At 39.9% G+C, this 22,649-nt stretch overlaps 1 protein-coding gene across 1 annotated transcript in view; it reads right to left on the minus strand.

Annotated features, from left to right (window-relative positions):
- cdh6 (cadherin 6) overlaps window positions 1–22,649 on the minus strand; it is a 119,543-nt gene that overhangs the window by 40,453 nt on the left and 56,441 nt on the right. Inside the window, exons 3-5 of the mRNA XM_042498026.1 lie at window positions 18,460–18,754; window positions 17,386–17,505; window positions 14,351–14,524 (exon numbers count right to left, since the gene is read on the minus strand). Of these exons, the coding sequence (XP_042353960.1) occupies window positions 14,351–14,524; window positions 17,386–17,505; window positions 18,460–18,754 (589 nt within the window). The remainder of the gene's footprint in view (window positions 1–14,350; window positions 14,525–17,385; window positions 17,506–18,459; window positions 18,755–22,649) is intronic.

Raw genomic sequence — 22,649 nt, forward strand, 5'->3', positions numbered from 1 at the left:
TATACTTATATATGTGTTTGTGTGTTTGTGTGTGGTATACTTATATATGTGTTTGTGTGTGTAGCCTCAGGGAGGGAGAGTGAGATAAATGATGCACTTATGTGTAAACACAGTACACACATTATCACACTGCCACAGCTGCAGCTGCTCTCACCCACTATCTTATCATTTAGAAAATTATCATTTCACCATCTTCATGATACATCCACATGAACGTGTTTGAGGCCAGCTTTCCAGCCCTGGGTTCTCAGTGAGGAGTTAGTGAAGTGGAACAGTGAACTCATTAAACAGATGTGAAATCAAACTAAACCTATGACCAGCCAATGATATACCAACTAGTTAAATCAAACCAAGCGTATACCCCTTTTTCATCAAAATTAACACGTCTGTGGGTTTTTTTTTAAACACAGATGAACCTGCTATAAATAGGTTCTAGACTGCTTTTCCATTGCCTGTAGAGCAGAGCTGTGCACACGGTTCTGCACCTGTATGCATTTTTGTGTGTGGGATTTTTTCTTCTTTTTTGTGGTGTGTCACATGCGACATCATGGACAGGATCTGCCGACAACGACATGGAGCCAGACACCACAGGACACCCCCAAAAGGTGTCCATGCCAAGACTGATCCAAGGACACCCTGCCTTGGATGTGGGCCACCAGCACCTCCCACAAATGCTCAAGTAGTGCGAGATGAGTGGAACTGCACGAGTGGATACATTGATGAGTGGATGCATCAAGCTGCGTGTCACATATTTCTCAGGGCATTCCTGAACAGTTTATGTGATGTGGCATGATGCATTGTCCTGCTGTGGGGACCACTGCCATTGGGGAGTGGCATTGCCATGAGAGGAGTACTTGGTCCGAAATAGTTTTTGGATAGGTAAAGTGCATCAGCATGAATGCAAGGACCCAAGATTTCCCAGCAGAACCTTGCATTGTAACAAAAAGATCACAGTTAATCACTTCACCAGCCAGTGGTTTTAATGTTTTGGCTGATCGATGTACAAGGAGATAAAAAACAAGGAAAGAACCAAAGAAGGGAGGACAGGAACACAGACTCTGGAGAGCTCAGCCAACAGCTTCACGTGTTATTTTCTCTAAAGGTTACGGGCTGTGTGACAGCATTCTTTTCCCATGTGTAGTGCTCAATGGACCGCATGTTTATACACTGCAAATATACATATATGCCCAGACTGAACCATTACGACCTCACAAAGTATTTTTACTTTACTATTCCAATACTTTTCCTGTTCTATTTATGGACCTATCTCTCAGCGAAACACTAAAACAAACAAGTGGAGCCTGGTGAAACCCTGAGGAGCCCAGAGGTAAAGAGAGGAGAAACACATTTCATCTCCACTCAGTTTTCTTTCTGGCTGGTTGGAGATTGTGTTGCCTCTTGGCTCTGACACCGACAACACTGATTGGAGTCCTGGTGTGAAGTGAAATGAATTGACATGTGTGGACCCCGCTCAGTATGACTATGTGTTCTGCTCTTATGAGAAGCAATTTCAGAAAGTCTGAGTGAAGGACAGGGTTTGTGGATAAGGGACATGAAACATGCAGTATGTAAATGATTAATTATCTTCATATTGATAGAAATATAAGCACATGTGTCAAGTGTAGGGACTAAACCTCTTGAAAACTGAGCAAATTGATGTGATTTCTGCCACAAAACATGGGAAGAAGGCCAGTGGCCCAAAAATTTGCAAGAAATTAGTGAAAGGTTACAAGAAAATAATCTGAAAATAATTTTTGCAAGAAATTAGTAAAAAGCCAAAACATGTTAAAAGTTACAAGAAAATTAAAGTTAATAAAACACAGACAAAAATGAAAATTACCTTAAAAAGCACCATCCCTTGTAACATTTTTTTAAATACATAGTTTTAAGAATTATATTTGTAGTTTTCTGCATTTTCCCCTGTTTATTGATACTATCTAACAATACCCCCATCCCCAGCAATTAATTTTATTGTTTTCTAATTTTTTTGCAGTGTGCAGCGGGAGTTATTGCTCTATATATTTTTTTCTATGTTTTTTAAAAAAATCAAGGTTCACAGGTTTCAGAGGGTTAAATACTTGTGAAAGGCATCTGAACGTAGCATAAGAAAACTGATGTCTGTCCAGGTGTTAAAGGGTTAAAGAGAGTGCTTAGTCCACTTGCAATCTGCTCAGCACATCCTTGAGTGATCTTGTCTCCCACTGTGAACAGGAGACGGAAACAGTGAGCGAATGGGTGCTAATGCTGGCTGGAGATGAGGAGGCAGACAGTGACACTGTGATCCAGAGGCTGTGATTGAAGCAGGCAGAGATGGAGAGAGGGGGAGGAAAAACAATCAGATGATGGAGAGATGGAAATAGAGAGGCTGAGAGAGAACTGAGTTCTGCCTTTGTGTCAGTTCATAAGGATTAGATGAGAGAATGAGTGATGTGATCGAGGCCAACTGAGCAGTAATTTACTCACTCTGTTACACTGCTGCAGACACACACACACACACACACACACACACACACACACACACACACACACACACACACACACACACACACACACAAACACACACGCAAATGTTACTTTGTGCCAGAACAGTCTCTTGATGAAAAGCTGCCACATTTGCGGCAGCTGTTTCTATGCTCAAACTTTGACTGTTAAAATGCTCGTACTAAAGTGAAATTAGCAGTGATTTACAGCGAGCTGCAGAACACTAACCAGCTCAGACAGACACGAGTCAAGCGCTGCTCACAACAAGCAAGTGAAATGTTGTTGTCTTGACAACTAACAAAGAAAAGACGACATATGGGGGATAACTTTTTTTCAGAGCACTGTAAATGCATATCCTTCGCATTAGATTACAACACTGATGATCAAAGATTAGTCTTGATATCAATTTCAAGTGGAAGAAACTCCATCTGCTGATGAAGACAATGTGGTATGATTGAAAGCTCCAGTACACCTACTAAATGGTTGTAAATGGTCTCTAATGTAAACGTCAGTTTTCTTGTGCTCCGTTAAGACACTTTTAACAAGCATTTAAGTCTTTTAAACCTGAGGAAATTGGTTAATTTCCTTCGAAAACATGGGGAAAAAAGGCATGAGCGACAAATTACTGCAAATTATTGCAAGAAGTTGACAAGAAAATGACCTGAAAATATGCAAAAAAAGAGATTGAGAGAAAGAGAGAGTCTTAAAAAAGGAAAATATGTACAGAAACCTGCCATTATAAATATTATACCTTTATAATTAAAATTAAGGTACCTTAAAATTAAGTAATTTTCTTGTATGTTTTTGCAAATTTCTTGCAAATTTCTTGCAAATTTTTGGGACATTTCTTGTTAGAATGCTAATAACCTTATTTCGATGTTTTTTGAAAGAAATCAAGCCATTTGCTCAAGTTTCAAATGGTTAATTAAATGAATAAAAAAACTGCCTATGAATATAGCACCTATAATAACAGAGTGCAATGCTTTGACAGCAAAAGCAAAGCAGAAGCAGGATAACCCAAAGGCAATCTAACAACAGAAAAGCCAAACACTGAGGCCCAGCAACAGCAAAATTGATGTTCAATTAATAAAAAAACAGAGGACACAAAAATATAGTAGAGAGAAGACAGATTAAAAAAGATATAGCAGTAAAAAGAAATACAATAAAAAGAATAAAAAGTGTGTCCTTCTCACTCTTTTTCCTTTGTGTGTGAATTATGTTGTTTTTTCCACTACAATGCCAGATTAATGGGTATGCGAAGTGTGTTGAGTATAATGCCGAGTTTTCAGTCAAAATTCTGCCTCTCTTTTAACTCATTGAGTGCCAGCCCTATTATATAGTGGAAAGTGGCTTGTGCCAGCTTTTCTGGCTCCGAAATTATTAAAACTGCAGTGAGAAGAGCCGATGCAGCTGCAGCCCACCAGATTGCAGCCATGTTGCTACCTACTGCTGTGTACTCTGTAGGCAACATTCAGTTTGTGAGTGATTCAGATTCTCAGCTGAGGGAAGAAGCAACACAACCCAAGTCACGTTGCTGCTTTGTCAGTGAACTTGTGTGTACACATATTGCACTCTATTCTGTGTCTGCTGGTGACGTCAGAGGGATGTCAACAAAAGCACATGGTGGGATTATGCTACAAAAGCCCACGGCAACAAACAGTGGGATGTCAACAGAAGCATACGTTTAGGATTAGACAGTTAGGACACAGATGGTTGGGATTTTCCCTATTTATCTGATAGTTTTCTAATAATCCTCCTTTTTAAAACAAACTTGTCTGTAATTTTCTTGTCACCGTTTTCTAAATTCTTGTAAGATGTGGGATCTTGTGTATTTACACATGATTATTATTTTCTGTCTGCATTACTCTCTTGCCTTATTTGCGGCAATGTCGTTGCTTTTTGCTGTTATCATTTTTTCACATTCAGAGGTAAATACAGACAGCACCAATTGGTTCTTTTGTTGTGTGGTAGGAAAGTCAAATAATGCATTTCCTCCTTTATGGGATTGCACACAGAGCCTGATGATGTAAAGACCCTCAAAGTTAGTTAAAAAATGCAGAGACAACCTTGAACTCTCTCTCTCTCTCAAGATTTCACTTCATCAATTTACCACAAACTCACACACAGTCCCACACAGTAAACCTCTGGAGGCCCCGAGGGGCCAGGGCCCCAGGGACGCTGACTGCTTTGCCTGGATCCTGTCTTAGCTCACAACGCTAAAAAAGTGATGTTTGAAAAATTCAGTAGCAACATCTTTTCCAGAGACAGTGCTTTTGTTATGCTGGATAATCCAAAAAGCATGCTGTCAGTTTTCATAGGGACTATTTCTTCAGCCAAAAGTAGTTCCACTGAAGCGAACCAAAATTAGCATTTGTACACTGTTATTTAAAATAAAGGTAAACACAATAAAATACGGTAAAGACTGCTTTCCCATTGCCAGTAGAGCAGAGCTGTGCACACATTCACATTCAATATCACAGACAAGCCACGAAGCAGGTAAACAGAAAGAAAGCAGACTGGAGGCCTGTGAAAACTTTACCGTGGTTACTTCTCTTTATGTATCAACGTTTTTTTGGTGCAGTGCAAAACAGTCTTTGGAGACCTTGTCAAATACTCACATGTTAAGTTGAATATGGAGAAAAAATAATAATAATTCTTGCATGCCTCCACAAAAGTTCTTCATCAACATGGATTCAAAACGCTAATTTTCTCAGCCTCTGGTTTCTAAAGAGGCCTCAGGCCAGATCTGACCTGGCTAAATACTTGATTGACTGACTGATTACACCTGCACCATGGAGGAGTCAGCTGGAAGTGAACACGTACCAGCTCACCGCTACAGAGTTCAAACAGACGATGATCACCACTGCTTAACTTTCTGTCATTCTAAGACTGATTGATGCTGTCAGTGTTGTTAAATGTTAGACAGGGGAAAAACCCAACCTAAGGGAAAATAATAAGTCCAGAGGCTGTTATGGTTTCTGACATGTAATCAGAGTAATGGGTGGGGCTAAAGGTATATTCATTTCCCTGAGATCCACTCTGTGCTGAGGAGCCACCCTGCTTTAAAGGTAAAGTTAATGTTAAATTTATTTAGTAATCATGATTGAAATGTATTTTTTGTTTCTTTGTTAGTTCACTCGGATTGAAATGTATTGTTAATTTCATTATTAGCTTTTTTGTGTTGATAACACACTGTTATTTGACATTTAAGGTTTAATATTGTATTCTTGTCTTCACCAAACATGGCAAACATGGAACTGACCATTCATTGCCACTTTTGATTTTTGGGAGAATAAATCACACTAAATCTTGCATGTCTGTGTCTCTGCCATCCTTTTTAATTTTTTTTTTTTTTTTTTTTTTTTTTAAGTCTTAGTCCAGTGTTGTGGTAATACACTAACTTCACCTGAGTCACAGGTGCGACAATGTCATTTTGGTTTGCATTTAACAACAGCCAAAATTTATCAAAACCTACATTAAAAAACTCGTACACAACTCATGCAGTATAATCCAGGTCTCATTTCTCTATTGGAATTCTCAGTACTTCCCAAACACGTGCACTTTGCTAAAATAATGATATTTAAAAGGGTCTCACGCATGGAAGAGTCCTGCACCTGTGCTGTTTATGCACAAGTGTGACTATTTTAGCTGAGTCATCATAAGGAAGGACGAGTAACTGACTTACAAGTGATCAATTTGTGGTAATTTCTTGCAGTTGAAAAAGAAGTCAAGACAATTTTCTCAAGTTCTAAAGGGTTAAGTTCCAATCATGAATATTAGAGTGCAAAGTTGTACAGGCTATCTTATTGTGAACACTCTGTGGGCTGGTGAGAGGGATCTAAGCTCTGAAAATGTGATCAGGATGAAGTCATCAGTTTTATCTTAGTTTGGGTTCAGAGACAGTTTTAAACAAAAAGCCTGAATTTCACAGCTTGTGATGACAAGTTTGTTAAACATACCTGTTCACAGACTAGTATACAGAGTTTCATTATCGGAAGCTAGATTTATTAGTAATTATTTAAATGTAGCTTACATGGGAAATATAGCATCCAGCCTTTTGGAGGATTGGTGTTTACAAGGGATTTAAATTAGGATGCCTCTGCTGCTTTGATTTTGACCTCATGAACATGTAACACAAACTTTTGGATTAACCCTTAAAGAGCACTGCATTCAGGACTGAGGTGGCCATGTTGGTGTGTTGGGTCTTGGGTTGCAAAGACCGAATTTCATGCCATCTGTGATCCAAAACGTTCTCATTCTCACGTCTTTACATGTTGTTGCTTTGTCAGTGAACTTCTGTATCTACATATGATGCCATAGGTGTCATTCTGCATCTGCTCTTTATGCTCAGGGGTGCAGCTACAGCAATGTCAACACACACACATGGTCGGATGATGCTGCATGTGGTTATGTTCAGGCAACAACAACACATGCCAACCAACGCCGGGATGTCAACAAAAGCACATGTTTAGGATTAGGCAACCAGTCCAGCTACATTCTTGGCTGATTCCCGTATCATAATGCCATGAGAGGTGGCTTTTGGCAGTATGATCTTATGCCAAAGTCATTGCAAAAGCAGCAGCATTTGATGACTTTGAAATGAGAAAGACCTATATGCTACTCCTTCCTGGAATTTGTTCAAGTGGCGGTGCCAGATACCAGAGAAATGCTGAACTGGCTGCAGGCTCAGTATGTGCTGTTCTGTTTCTTCTTACTGTATATCAAACTGCTTAGGATTTTGGACTGTTGGCCTAACAAAATAACAAGTTTACATAATGTCACCATGACATTTATCCTGACATCTTATAGATTTTAAATAATTAATCAGAAAAAAATGTCAAGACTAATAAATAATTAAAAGAACCATAACTTGCAGCCCTGAACCAGAGGCAGTCCAATATGTGGAAATTTATGATGAATAGAGAGTAGTGAATTGACAGGCTGTCTCCAGCTAACTCACTGCAGCTGGGGTCCTGAGAGTCTGTGCCGCTTGGTACAAAGCCCACATGTTTACAGTGAGAATGTTCCTCTGATTAAGGATTAATTAAGTTAAATTGATTAAGAAGGCTTTCAGGAAGAATTAATGTTACTTGGACTACACACACACACACACACACACACACACACACACACACACACACTGGTGAAATCATTTCCATTCCCCAAGCAGAAAGGGCTGCAGTTTTAATGACTCAACACACTTTGAGGGAACGGTGCTCCTGGTGTGATGGAGAGGATGAGTTACAGAGGCGGTTACAAACTTCATTGTTTTTGTGCTGTTGCTGCAGTGCAGCAATTTCTGACCTATGACATCTGAGACATGCGACCTCTGAGCACGACATGCTGATCAATGACAAGTGACCTACGCAGAAATTAAGAGCAGATAAAAGTAAACAGTTGGTTGCAACTTACAGTTTACACTCAGTGGGGCATTTATGCAAGAGGTTAATGTTTTTGGCTGGACTACAGCAGCGCAGGGCCGGCCACATCAACACAAGGCGATACCATTGTTTCCCCATAGGCTCACACTTTTTGAAATGAAGCAGCGCTAACAGTCCTCAAATTGCAGTACAGGCACAGAATGACACCCAGAAATAATATTATGCATGTTTTTATGCTTTGATGGCTGTGGGATCAAAAACTGCAGTTCTAATGGGTTCTGATTTTTTTTATCTTAAAAGTATGAATGTAACTATTTTGTTTCCACAGTGTATTTCATAGTTATTTTAGGAGCTGAGCTGGAAATTCACAGATTAAACAAAAAAATACACAATCTTGCCAGAATGTATGTCATAAGCATGAACACAGCCCAACTTATAAAAAAAAAGAATGAAAAGCACATAAATTGCGCCAAACAGTACCAAAGGGTTTAAGACATGTTGCAGTGAGGCTCAGAGCAGACAATCAAAGCTCTATTAGTCTGTTCACCCAGTGCACAGATTTAATTTTTTTAGGGGTCAGTCAGTCAGTAGCATGTCCTGTGATTGGTATTTGTTGGCACTTCACAGCAACAACTCAAGCCACATTATGTTGATCACTGATCAGTGGTGGTGTGCAGTCCATTAAAGGTTTCGCCCCACCTGCAATTCCAAATATGAAGTATAACCCAAAGGATGTTTAAAATACAAAATACAACAATGCAAAGGTGGAAACACCCTATGAGGGCCTTATGCACCATGACGCATGATTAACAGGAAACAAAATATATTGACAAAAGAAAATGAAAAGCCAAAATACACAGATCCACCTTTAGGCCAGTAGCCCCACCTCATGGACAAGTAAGACCACGCCACTGTTGAATAGGCACATGCAGTCTTGTGGAAAGACACAAAGCACTTTAAGATAGTAAGTGCTGTAGTATCTGTTACTGTGCTATAATGATGGGCAGATGGAGCCTTATAAAATTTCTCTTTATAAATGCTGAAAATAGATTTGCTTCAGGGAAAAAAAAGAAGAAAATTGTTGTGTGCCTCCACAGAAATTCTTCATCAACATGGACTCAAAACGCTCATTTTCTCACCTGCTAACTTGCCCTCTGGTTTCTAAAGTGGCTAGGAGGAGAGAGAAATGGCCTGACCTGGCTAAATACTTGATTGACTGATTGATAACACCTGCACCTTGCTTTGAATCTTCAAACGCAGCAACCACAGAAACATCTGGTGATTTGTAAGACTTACAGGCCCTTCAGGACAGAAGCACTAAAACACCTCTCTGATTTGAATGCTTTCACTCTCATGTGGACAAACACCACATTCTCATTCCATGCCATCAAATGTTGCCACTTTGCAATGAACTTTAGCATCTGTCCTTCTGCGTTTGCTATTTATTTGGGCTGGGCAAGTTAACGTGTTATTATCGTGTCAACTCATAAATTAATTAACGCTGACAATTATTTTACCGCGCATGAATGCAGTTTTTATTATTTCTTTTCTTATTGTAAATGTCTGTTGCTCACTGGCTTTATTTTGTAAAAGTCTGTTGCTTACTGCTGCGGCACTCACAGAAACCGGAAAAAGAAAAGAATTGGCGGATAAACAAACATGGAGAAGGGTATGGAACTTTTACATAACCATTTTCATTTCAAAGTCCTTACAGACAGTGCAGTCAACAAAACCAAAGTTATTTGTAGCCACTGCATAGTTGAATTTTCTTATCACCGGAGTACTTCCAGTCTGAAATATCACCTAATTGCGATACACACAGTTGATACCAGCAAATCATTCAACGAAGCGAACAGTGGAGCGAGGCTTCAGCAGACTGTGTTAGATGTGGGAGAAGTATAGAAGTATAGATAAACAAAGGCAAGAGAAGCTAACAAATGCCATAGCAAAGTGGATAGCTACAGACTGCAGGCCGATTAATGTTGTGGAAGACATCAGTCGTTCTCGCAACAAATGATGGCAGTTATGAGATACCCTCAAGATGCAACATCTCAAGAAGAATACACGAGTTGTATGAATAGGAAAGGACTGCAAAAGCGACAACTTTACAACGCACACCCTCTGTTGCTCTCACTGGGGACTACTGGACATCACTGGGTAAAGATAATTTATTCAAATTGCACAGCAGTGGAATGTGTCAAATAAAGTCACCAGACTTAGCACAGATAGTGCAAGAAACATGAGCGCTGCTGCGAGACATCTGCCTTTTGAACAGGTCCCCTGCTTCTTGGACAGTCTCTGGCGTTCTGTCACAGTATCTCTGCATAACAGTGTGTTTGACAATGTCCTGGCCAAGTGCAGAAATGCTGTGGGGCACTTTCAACACAGTCCAGCAAATGCTGCAGAATTCGAGCAAAAACAAGTTAAACATGGACAAACGAAGGACTCGCTTGTGCAAGACATTCTAACCAGATAGAATTCAACTCTGGGCATGATAAAAAGCATCCGCAGAAATGAACAGCCACTGAGGGATGTCCTCACCACACACACCAAGATTGCCATTCCAACTACAGCTGAAATGGACAAACTGCAGAGGTTGGAAATGCTACTGGAGCCTTGCAGGTATATTTTACATCATATTTCTTACTATCCTGTCGAAGTGCATGTAAGAGAGACATAGTGTGTTTATATGTGTGTGTAAATTATTGGATTGAATAGCAGGGAACTCATACGATTAATCATGATTAAAACTTTTAATTGGTGCCCAGCCCTACTATTATTGTTCCGGGATACTGTTGTGATGACAACACAAGCACATGGTGGGATCAAACTTCAAGTGGTTATGTTTAGGCAACAAAAGGCAACCAAATCCCTGATGTCAAATAAGCACATGCTGCCTTGGAGCAAACACTAGATTCCCACATGAAAGTCCGGAGATGGTTGGATCCACCCACTGCCCTTTGCATAGGGGCCTTTGTGCTCCCCACAATATACTATTACTGGGGGTGTTTAAACCTGACGCCGCCCATTGGCATATCATGTGGATGCGACAGGTTCCGTCCAGCCCTGTTCTCAGCTGAAGACATCCAACAGCATAACATGTGGACATGAAAGGTGGCTTTTGGCATCGGGTATTTATGCCGAAATCATTGCAAACGCAACAGTATTTAACATATTGGGAATGGAATGGAATTAGTGAAAAGAACAGGCTTGCAGAACAGAAGTCTGAGAAGAAATGAAGCAAATCACTCAAGGCATCCTTGATGTTGTGTTTAGGGTAATCGGATGGATGGATGGACAGCCAAAAACATACTGCCTCCAGCTATAGCTATAAAAATCACTGAGACCATACCAACCACCAGACACCCTAAAATGACAGCAGAAATCCTGAAACAGGGTATGCTTTGAACACATGTAATGTCCGCTCTGTTTTTCCAGGCCAGGCAGTGTATGAGCTGAGCCATAAGGTCATGCAGTGGCCTTTGTCTGAGATCAGTGGTTTTTGTGCAAATGTGCCATGTGATATTCACTTTAAGTACAAATATTACTGGGACCACTACAGAAAATGGCAGATAACATTTAATATAGCCCCTGAGGCCCCTCTCTAACCCTCCACTTTGACAGTCTCATTGCCGGAGCAAAAGGCTTTGAATCCCTCCATCACCTGTGTGTCCTCACCACAAGCAAGTCAGATATTCAGTTTTTCCTAACATTACATTTATGGTGGTGGTGTGGCACACACTTATACTGTCATAGACTGTATACTGTGGTGAAATTTCAGCAGGGTATGAAGGCATGAAATATTATATATTGCCCAAGGCTGATGCACCCCTCACTCCTCCATAGTTCAAACAATCCAAGATGGCAACAGCTGAAATGCAGTACTCCAGGCTTCAAAATGGCAGTCCACAAACCAATGGGTAAAAAAAAGGTAGATATGTTGATTTATACAGTCCAGGGCAATATGATTCAATTAATACAGCATTTTTTGAACTGATATTCAAACATTGTTTGATGGTCTAGACTGGATATTCATACTTTACAGATGCTGCTCGATCACCGATTCTCATGGTTGCCATGGTCACACAGCAAGCTGCGATGCCATGGAAAGTTGAACCATCATCAACTCTGATGGCGATGGCAAGTAGATGTGCATGTTGACAAGAGCAGCAGCTGCCTCTTCTCTGTGCCACCTCAATCCTGCAGATCTACAACAAGGCTACACACTTCCCTTCCTTTCACTTAGTTCTCAATAACAACTGGAGGCGCAACAGGCTTTTTGGAGGCGTTTAAGACCGACTTTGCTCTCTGAACTTGTGTATCCCCACTGGGACTTGTAAAAGACTGTTTTTCTGCTTGTGTTCCAGAGAGGTTGAAACAACAGCAAAGCAGCTGATTCCATTTCAGCTTGAAATAACATGACTTGACAGACTCTTTGCAGCTGTCAGAATCTGAAAACTCTGAATTCATTAAATAAGCAAAGATAAACTCCCTCATTATATGAACAATGCTTGCTCTGCTTACATAGTGGAGTAGTAACCAAGTGACACGTAATTAAAACCAGTGGTCACTTGTTACTCACTAATCAGTGTCTACACGCTGTGCTGCCCATGGAAAATCCAAAAATTCAAATTTTTCTCATTAATGTTTTCAGAGGTGGTCGGTTGTGTGTTAAAGGTGGTTTTGAGACTCTAGTGCTGGTGCTCCTTGTTCTATGAATGTGAAATGCTGCAATTTAACCCTTGCAAACTGCAAGCGACCTTTGAACCCTAAACAAATTGGTGCAATTTTTTTTTTTAAAATTGGGAAATGGCAATGAGCAACGCGGTAAGAAATGTTACAAACATGGCAAGGAATTGATAGATGTTAAAGTAGTGATGCATGATAATGATTATTTCAACCGATACAAATAAAGCAATAATTTCCAGCTTCTAGTAGCCAATAAAATACAGATAACCCCTTAATTTCTTTTTGTTTGTTTCTCATTACCTGAGGGTATGAAAGGCTGAGATGTAGTGAGTACAGATGAATTTATCATTATAGCACTGACCTAACCAAATATAGCTGACATCACTCAGTTAACACAACAAAAACAAGAACAGTTCTGACTCTCCAAATGGACATTTTGTTTTCAAATTAAATTCTCTGACAATCTGTCAAATCAGAGTAACTGTAAATTGTATCACATAATAATTATATAAAAGTTTTTATACAACCAAAAGCCTACGGCTGCTTAGTCTGTAGATTAAACACACCAGCGAATACAAATAGATCGTTAGTAGACTGCTGTGACCTCCAGAATATTTTGTGTTTTTTTTACATTTTTTGTTTTCCTCCCTCTTTTTTGTCAACTTTTATGTCAACTTGAATTGTAAAAAATAATGCCAAAAATAATATTCTGTTTGAGTTACAGTGGAACTTCACAGTGGAACATTCTCCAAAATGTCAGGAAGCACCACAGCTACAGAACAGTCCCTAAAGTAGGCCTAACAGCTTTGTTGTGATCTCTGCATATTTACATGTTGTTCTGCTTGTTGTTGGAAGGAATAAACATCAGATATCAGTTTATTCCTTCACATAACCGAGCTGGAAACCCACTATACCTGAACTCACACCGCATCCAGCGTGTCCTCTCATTACTGTCATACACACATGGAGCAGAAGGAAAGAGGGGGTAGACGGTGGCCGCTTACACTGGTGTTCAGTGGTTACTGAGAGCAGCAAGCATGGTTATAAATGACAGTGTATTTCCTCCTTTTATTGCACAACATCCATAACAGTGTCCCCTGCACAGTGTCCCCTGCACTACAGTGGAAAAAAGAATTGAAGGAAAATCTGGTCAATGGCAGGGAAAGAGTTAAAAAAAAGAAAAGAAAAAGAAACAATGGGGGAAACCCTGCTGCTGTCTGTGATGACATGTTTTGGACTGATCTAGCATGTGCAGCAGGTTGACATCACGTGCAGCATAATGTAGTACTGGCCGAGCGAATGTTTTCAGAAAGATGTTTTAGCTTACAGTTTAACTGTAACACTAGATCCAGCCGGCTGCTATTGTTTCACACGGACCATTCCACATAACATGACCCAGCAGCAGGAGCGTTATTGGTCCGGTACAGTGTGGTTTTCTTAGGTCATGTAGCACCAATTGTACTACAGAGGTGGCTTAGTTATACGTAAGGACTGTCTTTATATCCGTGAATTACATCTTTAAATGCAACACCTGACTGATTCCTAAGGGGACGTCTGATTGGTGGATAGAAACATGACATTCAGTCACTCTGACATTTGTGTATTAACATTCTGTCTCCTTCTTTGGTTTTGTTTTGCCAGGATGTGGTCAATTTCAAGCTAAGAGCTAATCTCAGAGAACCACTTTAGCAGACATGACTACAAGCATTTTCCTCTCATCTTCATATATAAAAGGTATGGGAAGACAGCGATCATTGAGCTCTGTGATTAATGGGAGTGTGTGACTGAATGTTTCTTACTCTGAACGAAGCAGGGAGGGTTGTCGTTGACGTCAGTGAGGGTGATGTTCACCACGGTAGTTCCAGTGAGCCCTCCTCTCTGTCCAGCCATATCTTTAGCTTCAATCACCACCTGGTAGTGCTCCCTCTGCTCACGGTCCATGTCACCAGGACCCAAGGCTGTCCGGATCACACCTGAAAAAACCACACATTCTTTGGTTTCTATCTGCTCTTCATTTTCTTTTTGTGTTCATCTTTAGCCGCCTCTTAACAGAATCCTCCATCAAACTTTAGAGAGCAATCTGAGAACCCGCTGTTTCCAATTAAAATGTACCAGTTGATGTGAGACTTAGGGAAACACAGCTGACTTTCTCGACTCAAACAGTTGTGTTTACTCTTGTTTCTTCTGTGGGCGGTTGAGAGGAGGACCTGCTATCTGTCACACTGATATTGTGTTTTTTTTTCAATCAATACACAGCCGTTTACATGTGTTCTGCAGATATAATCTGGCATATCTTCAATAGTACTTCAAAGCATCTGATAAGCAGGTCACAAAACACGTTCAATCATTTTGGTTTCCACCACACAGAAGTTAAGGACAAAGCAGAAATTGGTCTTGTGAAGATGGATATCAATCTAATGTCATAAGTACAGAGCAGGAGTGAGGGCATGCTTAGCTTAGCTTAGCTTTAAGACTAGGAACAGGAGCGAACATCTAGCCTGGTCCTGTCCAACGTTAGAAAATACAATACAGTGGTCCCTCGTTTATCGCGGGAGTTACATTCTAAAAATAACCCGCAATAGGCGAAATCCGCGAAGTAGTCAGCTTTATTTTTTACAATAATACAATAATACAATTTGCATTTTTTTTATTTTAGATGTTTTAAGGCTGTAAAACCCCTCACTACATACTTTATACACTTTTCTAGGACAGACAGGCATTATCATCATAACATAACACATCAACACAAACACAAAGTTCAAACCTTCTTAGAAAAATAAGTCCAGTATTATAGAATGAAACCAAAGATCAAAACCTGTTTTCAGGCCCAAACATTTGTTTGAGAAATAAAAATATAAACGTTTTCCTATAAATAATTATGATGGCTTTTAGAACTGACAAATTTAATTTTAATGATAAACCTACGAGGTTGGACACATAAGAAATTATTAATAGTGACTCACGAGTATTTCACAGTTCCTCCGACCATGCCTAGCGATCGAAGATTTATGTAAATTTTGCAAGCTGAACGCATTCTGTACTGTACAGGAGACACGGCACGGAGGAGATTGATTGACAATGGTCTACAGTCCCTTAGCCAATCAGGACGCAGAACACAATGCGCTGTAAAAAAAAAAAAAAACATTCAAAATTGTACTAAAAAAAATTCACAAAACTGCGAGGCCGCGAAAGGTGAACCGCGTTATAGCGACGGACCACTGTACTACAAAAACCTCTAAGGCCATATCCACTCTGATACCTTTTTTATTGTTAGACAGGGCTTTCAAAGGAATAGTTTGTAAGATTAACATCAAGGATTACAGATTGCAACCAGATGAAACTCCTGGTTAGAACTTCTTCAGTGTTGAAAGAGGTCTTAACCAGGAGCCGAGCTAGAGGTCTAAACCAGTCAAACATTGAATAAAGCAGATTCATGTGGAGAAAAAAAAAATTCTGATTCTCTCGTTGTGGAGGAGTTTCTAACTACAGTGGTCGATGCAAAAATGCAGATGTCCTTATGTAGAGCCGGTATTAGGTTTATCTGTTCTAGGCTAGAGCTTTGACACTTTGACCGAATCCGATTGAGCTTGACCCGACCTCCCTGGATTGGGCTGGGCCGGGCTGTAATTTCTCAGGCTTGAATCAGGTCAGGTTCTTGCCAAATTAGCGTTTATTTATTTAATATTTTTATAAAACTGTAGTGACCTGTCTCATGCTTAAATGGCACTTTGGCAGAGTTTTAATGGACTGAATCACAAGAAAGAAAGAGAGAGGGTGGAGAGAGAGAAAGTGACGGAACATGTGGAGAACCAGGAAAGAGACAGCTTAGGCCAGACCACTACAGAAAACAAGAGAAACACAAAGGGGGGCTGGAAGGTGACTTGGTTGGCAGGTTCTGCTTCTCCCTCCCCAGCAGTGGCAGAGATGTAAATAACATGCAGCAGAGAGCAGTGATCAACATCTACGTGCTGCATCACCATCACTGTGCGTACTAGACACACTGGGGGGGCAGCCTGCTCTGCCAAAACTGTCATGCTAGACTGAGATGGCAGACAAACAGAAGGAAGAGCAGAAGGAGAAGTGGTGCCAGGAAACACGCCAGCCCTTGCTAGCCCAAACCTGGGACTGATGATGAAGCGTTACAGATCGCACACATCATGGGTGTGCAGCAGTCAAGGTGGAGCATTCAAACTATTCTTTTTTTCCAGATAATTTCTAATTCAAATCATAAGGTTGCTGATTTCACACTGTATTCTCTTTTTGACAAAGTTCTTGTACGTATGCCTGAGTTTTAATAACATTTCATATTTGAGAGGCATAGCTGATTCTAATCAATGAAAAGATCAACAAATTCTCATCCAAAGACGTTGCATATTGTTGTTTTGTCAGTGGACCTTTCTGTCTACATATTACACCCCAGATATCCTCCTGCATCTGCTTTTAACATGCCGGGACGCTGTGACTAATGCCAGGATATAAACAGAAGCATGCGGTTAAATTTTTCAGCTCCTTATATTTTGTTGTTACCAGCAGCATTTCTACCTGACACTGTCGAGCAGCATATATTAACACATTTCCCAGCCCAATCTTTTTCCTTTTTGAATGACTTCCCCTCCTTCGGACTCTCAGACTTTAATGAACATTCCCCATAAATTCTGCCGTTAGGGTTTGTCGCTGTGGGTTCTCTGAGAAAATAAGACCTTACATAACTTCATACCTCTGATGATATGTAGATATACTGTATCTGAAAGCCTTTGGTTTTCCTGGAAGTGAAAACCATTCTGTACAACATGCAGAGTTAGAGAGATTTCAAAGATAATTGTGTCAAACATACCTGTGTTTGGGTCCACAGAGAAGTACGGGTGTCCCTGGCTGATGCTGTACACTAGTTTGGCACTGTTCCCATACATACTGTCATCAGCATCTGTAGCTGTCACCTGGATGACTGATGTACCTGAGAGAAACATTGACATAGTTATCAGTGACCCAAGAATCACCACATCTGGGCTACCCCTATGATGCTTTAATTACTTGGAAGAATTTTTGAAATAATGTCACTTATAGTGACATAACAAAAAAAAGGGGCAACACTTTCTATGAAGACTACATCTATAATGCATTCATAATGCTTAATGACTACACTCATAAACACACATAACGCTTACTCATGCACTATATCAACAGTCATAAAATATCATAGATGTGACATAATGATTTTAAAGTGGCAAGGGTCTTATGGATGTACTTAATTAGTTATAAAGTAGAGCTTGACTGTTGGGGCTTACAATGCGTTATAAATACCTATACTCACCTAGACACCCATCAACGGTCAACTGTAGTAAGGACTCATAGTGTGATATAACAGTGAATGCAGTATCATAAGTTATCATTCTATTTGTTAAGTAAAGTGAGGTACACATTGATGCATTTCTAATAATGTATGCTTCATCATAATGTTTCATTATTGGTGTTAACTCAAGTGTAATTATTTGCATGCATGAATAAGAATCTATGCAGTATTACAAGTGATTAATACCTAAAACACACTAAATTACTTTAAAAATACATTTTAAACACTAAAGTGTGACACTCTGACATCTAAAGACAATGTGTCAGAGTTTTTAGTCACAGAATCAGATTTTAAAAAGACTGGGGAACTTTCTTGGTCACCATTTGCAGCATTGTTGTCTTCAAAAAGGAGTAAAATAGTGCACAGAAACTGCTGCAGCACTTGAAATCCAAAGTGAGTATGCTATATGCTGTAGCTAGCTAGCTAGCAAATATTGTCCCCATCCCAAACAGGCAAGCCAAGTTAGCCACTGAAATGTTTTCTATTGTGTTTATGTGTGTAGTCACTACAAATGTGGTCTTCATAGAAGTGTTATCAAGAACTCTCTTCTTTCCTTACCAATATCAGACCTCTCAGGCACACTGCCGGAGTAAACTTCTTTGCTGAACGACGGCTCGTTATCGTTGATGTCGTGGAGTTTGACGGTGAACTCTGTCTCCGGTTCCAGCTTCTGACCTGTCCGTTTGTTTACCACTGTGGCTCGGAGAATATAAAAAGCCTTCTCCTCACGATCCAGGCGGCGAGTGGCGTGCAGGTCACCATTGTTCTCATCAATGACAAAGATGGACCCTGCCCCCTCTCCAGACAGAACATACTTGACTAAGCCATTGCCATGGTCCTGGTCTGACTGGAGCTAAAGATGGACACACATACAAAGAGGAAAGGACAAATTATTATCCTGTATCAGAACAGACTTCAGTTCAGTTCATAGTTCAACAGCAGTGTAACGTCGAGGGTTGTACCCAACTCAGAATATCAGATCGAATCAGATTTGACCATTAGCCTATATACGAATATTTGAAGATTTGCTTGTTTTTCCATAAAGGTTTTAAAGTTTAATCGGGGTTCAGCGGGATGTAAATGTAAAAGTGGTCATATAGTAAACAAGCTAATGGCACTAAAAACAGATTACAAATCCACAGAAAAACAAACAAAATCCAGATACTGTACAATATTTAGTTGCTGTGAGCTGTAATTTCACTACTTCTGTTTAGAGGAGAGAAGATGCCGTTATCTCGGAGCCTCACAATGCAGAGTGTCTCTTCTTTTGTGCTGCTGCTGCCTCTACCAAAGAGTAGCGTGACAGTCAAGAACACTCACTCCTCAGCAAAGTCTTGAGACCAAAATGTCCCCAGAAGCACACTACACAGCATACTGACTAGACTGCTTGACTTGAAGCACACTCAGTTGACTGAGGGGTCTCCAACTGATGATTTGAGTCTCCAACTTTCAAGGGGCAGCCCTGGTAACATCCAAAGACTTCAGTCCTTATCTGATCTATAAAACTTGTGCTTTCTTGCACTTTAGAGTTGTCTTATATTTATCTCTCTGCAGGCAGTTTGATGCGGCCCACTTCTTCCTCTACAGTGTACAGTTTAGGATAGGCTACACCCCCAAACTTTAAAGAGATGGCAGTGCCTTTTATTGTGGATATAAATGCTATTTTCAGCGTTCTACTATTTACAGAGCTACAGATAATAACTCAAATACACCAAGTAATGGCTGGAAAAAAAAATATTCCTGAGATTTGTTACACTGTTTTACAGTATGACGGCCTTCCCCTCCATAAATTGATTCTCTAAATTTTTATTATTTCCTCCATAGTCTAAGGGGCTCCCACAACCCATGTTTATGTCAACCACTGAATAATGGATTTTTCGCTAATATCCGATATGTTGATATGTAACAACTCATATGGCTGATAACAGATATTGATAAATCCACTTTTTTACCCTCTTTGTAATCACCAAGTCTCTTTTGTAGTGGAATTAACATCATACTTTTATCCTGGTCCAGCAGACATGCAAGACATGAAACACATTGTTTTTCAATGTGTAATATTCATTCATTTTGAAAAATAAGAAAAACACTTCAACATGTTTTGTACATGTTCACTTTGTCAATGAAAAAAAAAACAGTTTGTGACACAGAAAGATATCAGTATGTTGGATGAATCTGTTATTTCAACCTTAAAACCAATATCTGCTGATGACAATGATGTGCAAATATTATCGTGCATACCAATTATGCAACATTTGTAAGTTATTAAGCAGAAACTTAATATTTCACTGCAAAATCCTGTGGTTAATGACTGGTTAGTTTTTGGTTATTAATAGTAAAAAGTTTTTGTGCCAATATCCACCATGAACACAGCAAGGTTTCTGTAAAAACAATGTTTTTCTGTAACACTATTCAAAATATGGGTCACGGTTCACTAAAAAAAAAAAAAAAAAAACATGTTTGGGGGCTGAAAAGGTAAAAAAGGACAACAGGCAAACTCCACACAGTAGGGCTCCTCCACCCCCAGTTCGAACCGAGGTGCGACAATGCTAACCAACAATGCCTCAATGCCATTATTTTCTTTGAGTGATTGGGATGGCCCCAAACATGCAGCAAGGCTGTCCTCAGAAGAAAAACAATAGATCATTTGATCAAATGCCTAAAAACACCTGTTTTTATCTTTATCTTGACCATGACCGTGGCCTGTCAAAAACAACAGCAGAAGGACCATAATGCTGTTATAACCCCCAAAGCCTCTTAGGGAGGTCTTGGTCAACATAGATAATGGTTTGGTTTCCTACTAACAGTTTGAGTTGGTTACTTTTATCCACGACAACCATCTTTTCCTAAAGGGTAAGTCCAGTGACTGTCTATATTTTTATTATTGTCAGTTAATCCCACATGCAGACAAAACAACACTGAATGTCTATCTAACAAGTACTGTGTGTATCTTCAGCCTGGTAGATCTCCTTACTCTGAGCCACAGAGCTTCATTGTTGTTAAAAACACATCAGTGAGCCAAACTGTTGCATTGATACGCCTTTTCCACCAACATTGAACCAGTTCTGCTCTAGTTCCTGAACAAACATTTCAACCAAACATAATTAGTATAGAATGTGAAAAGTTGGTTCTCAGCTAGCACCAAAAACTGCAGTTTTTTCTTGACCTTAAGGGCAAACAACTGATGACATCAGTGGGCATGTAATATCCTTCCGGTTGGAAAGACAGGATGGAGAAGTCAAGAAATCTTCAGAAAAGTCTCAAAAAGTCTCATTAATTGTTAGTTCCTGATGGGATTTTTTTTTGGTGATGTACAAATATCTTTAAAAACAGGACAAATTTTTGCAGGTCATCAATACAATCTACGATTTTGCTTCTACTATTTACTTCTGTTGTGCACTGTGTGACACCTTCCTTGATTACAATGGTTCCACTCAAAACTGATGGAGATGCAAGAATCCTGAGTGATGTTTGATAAACAAAAAAAGACATGCTTGTGAGGCGATTTTAAAAGTTTACATCGTCAGTGGGCACAAATGAAATTGAGTCGGGGAGCCACAGAAAGGGCAAGGAAGTCAGACACTATTGAGCACATCTAAGCTGCATTTCCAAAAAAAGCATTCAGTATAGTACCTTTAGAACCAAAATAACTCTAGATCTGTTCAGTGTTTCCACCGCAAACTACTGTTACATGTGGGCGGTGTTGTTGTCACTTACTGCTCCGCCCAGCAGCACTCGCTGTATTTCTTTGTTCACCAGTGATAGAGAGTGAGGTCTGCACCCTGTTAACCGTTCACAGAACGAGGCTGCACACCAACATTTACAGAACAAATAGTCTCTCACTATGGGATATTCATTCTTGTCAGGCAAGAACAGGGGTTTAGTGCTGCTGAAGCACATAGGAACAACTTTGCACCACCTTTATTTCTCAAAGTGAGGATTAGAATAGGATTAGAATGCCCTGTACCCTGCACAAAACTAAAAAAAAAATGTATCACAAAAAAAAGGTACCATCCATAACTTTTTACTATGGAAAACAATGCATACTGAACTGAACTGAACTGAACTGACCTGCTGGTGGTAATGCACCAGTTGTTGCTTGTAGTGTTTTTATGGGATTTGTCGACGATAACAGAATGAAATGTTAACAGCCTCATCCTCTTATAGATTGGAAAGTGCTCAGCTTCTTTAACGCTGCCATGTACTTTATGTTATATTCTGCCACCCTGGATGGATTACACTCTCCTTCCTCAGTGGACTGACATTAATCATCCCTGTTAAAGTATAAGGACCAAGTATATGTGGTGTTTTAGCCCCGTCTGGTCTTAATTAGTCCATTTAGTTCGTTCATATGTTAATCCTTCACTATGGTTTCCCTCTCTGTATGGAAAGGGCTTACTGATGGTACACAGATGGAGGGAAATGAGAACACACAGGCCAGTGGATGATAGTGACAGGTTTATATAAGACAGAAGCAAAGAAGAATAAAGAGGGAAAACATAGAAGAAAACCAAGAGTCAGCTCAGCACTAAGCAACAAAACAAGAATCTTCTGAAGGCAAAAAGTGTGGCTGCAAATGAAGAGAGAGCAGCAGAAAGCCAGAGTTGGTGTTGTGCCTGAAGGAGTAAAAATCTATCGGATCTGCTGTGAGATCTGCTGCTTTTACTCTGATACCTGCAGCAATAACCTGGCTCTTTCTCTCTCACCTCATGTCTTTGTCTGTATCTCTCGACCTCAAGTAGCTCGCT

The sequence above is a fragment of the Plectropomus leopardus genome, chromosome 12, assembly GCF_008729295.1.
Source record: "Plectropomus leopardus isolate mb chromosome 12, YSFRI_Pleo_2.0, whole genome shotgun sequence".
Classification (NCBI taxonomy): Eukaryota; Metazoa; Chordata; class Actinopteri; order Perciformes; family Serranidae; genus Plectropomus; species Plectropomus leopardus.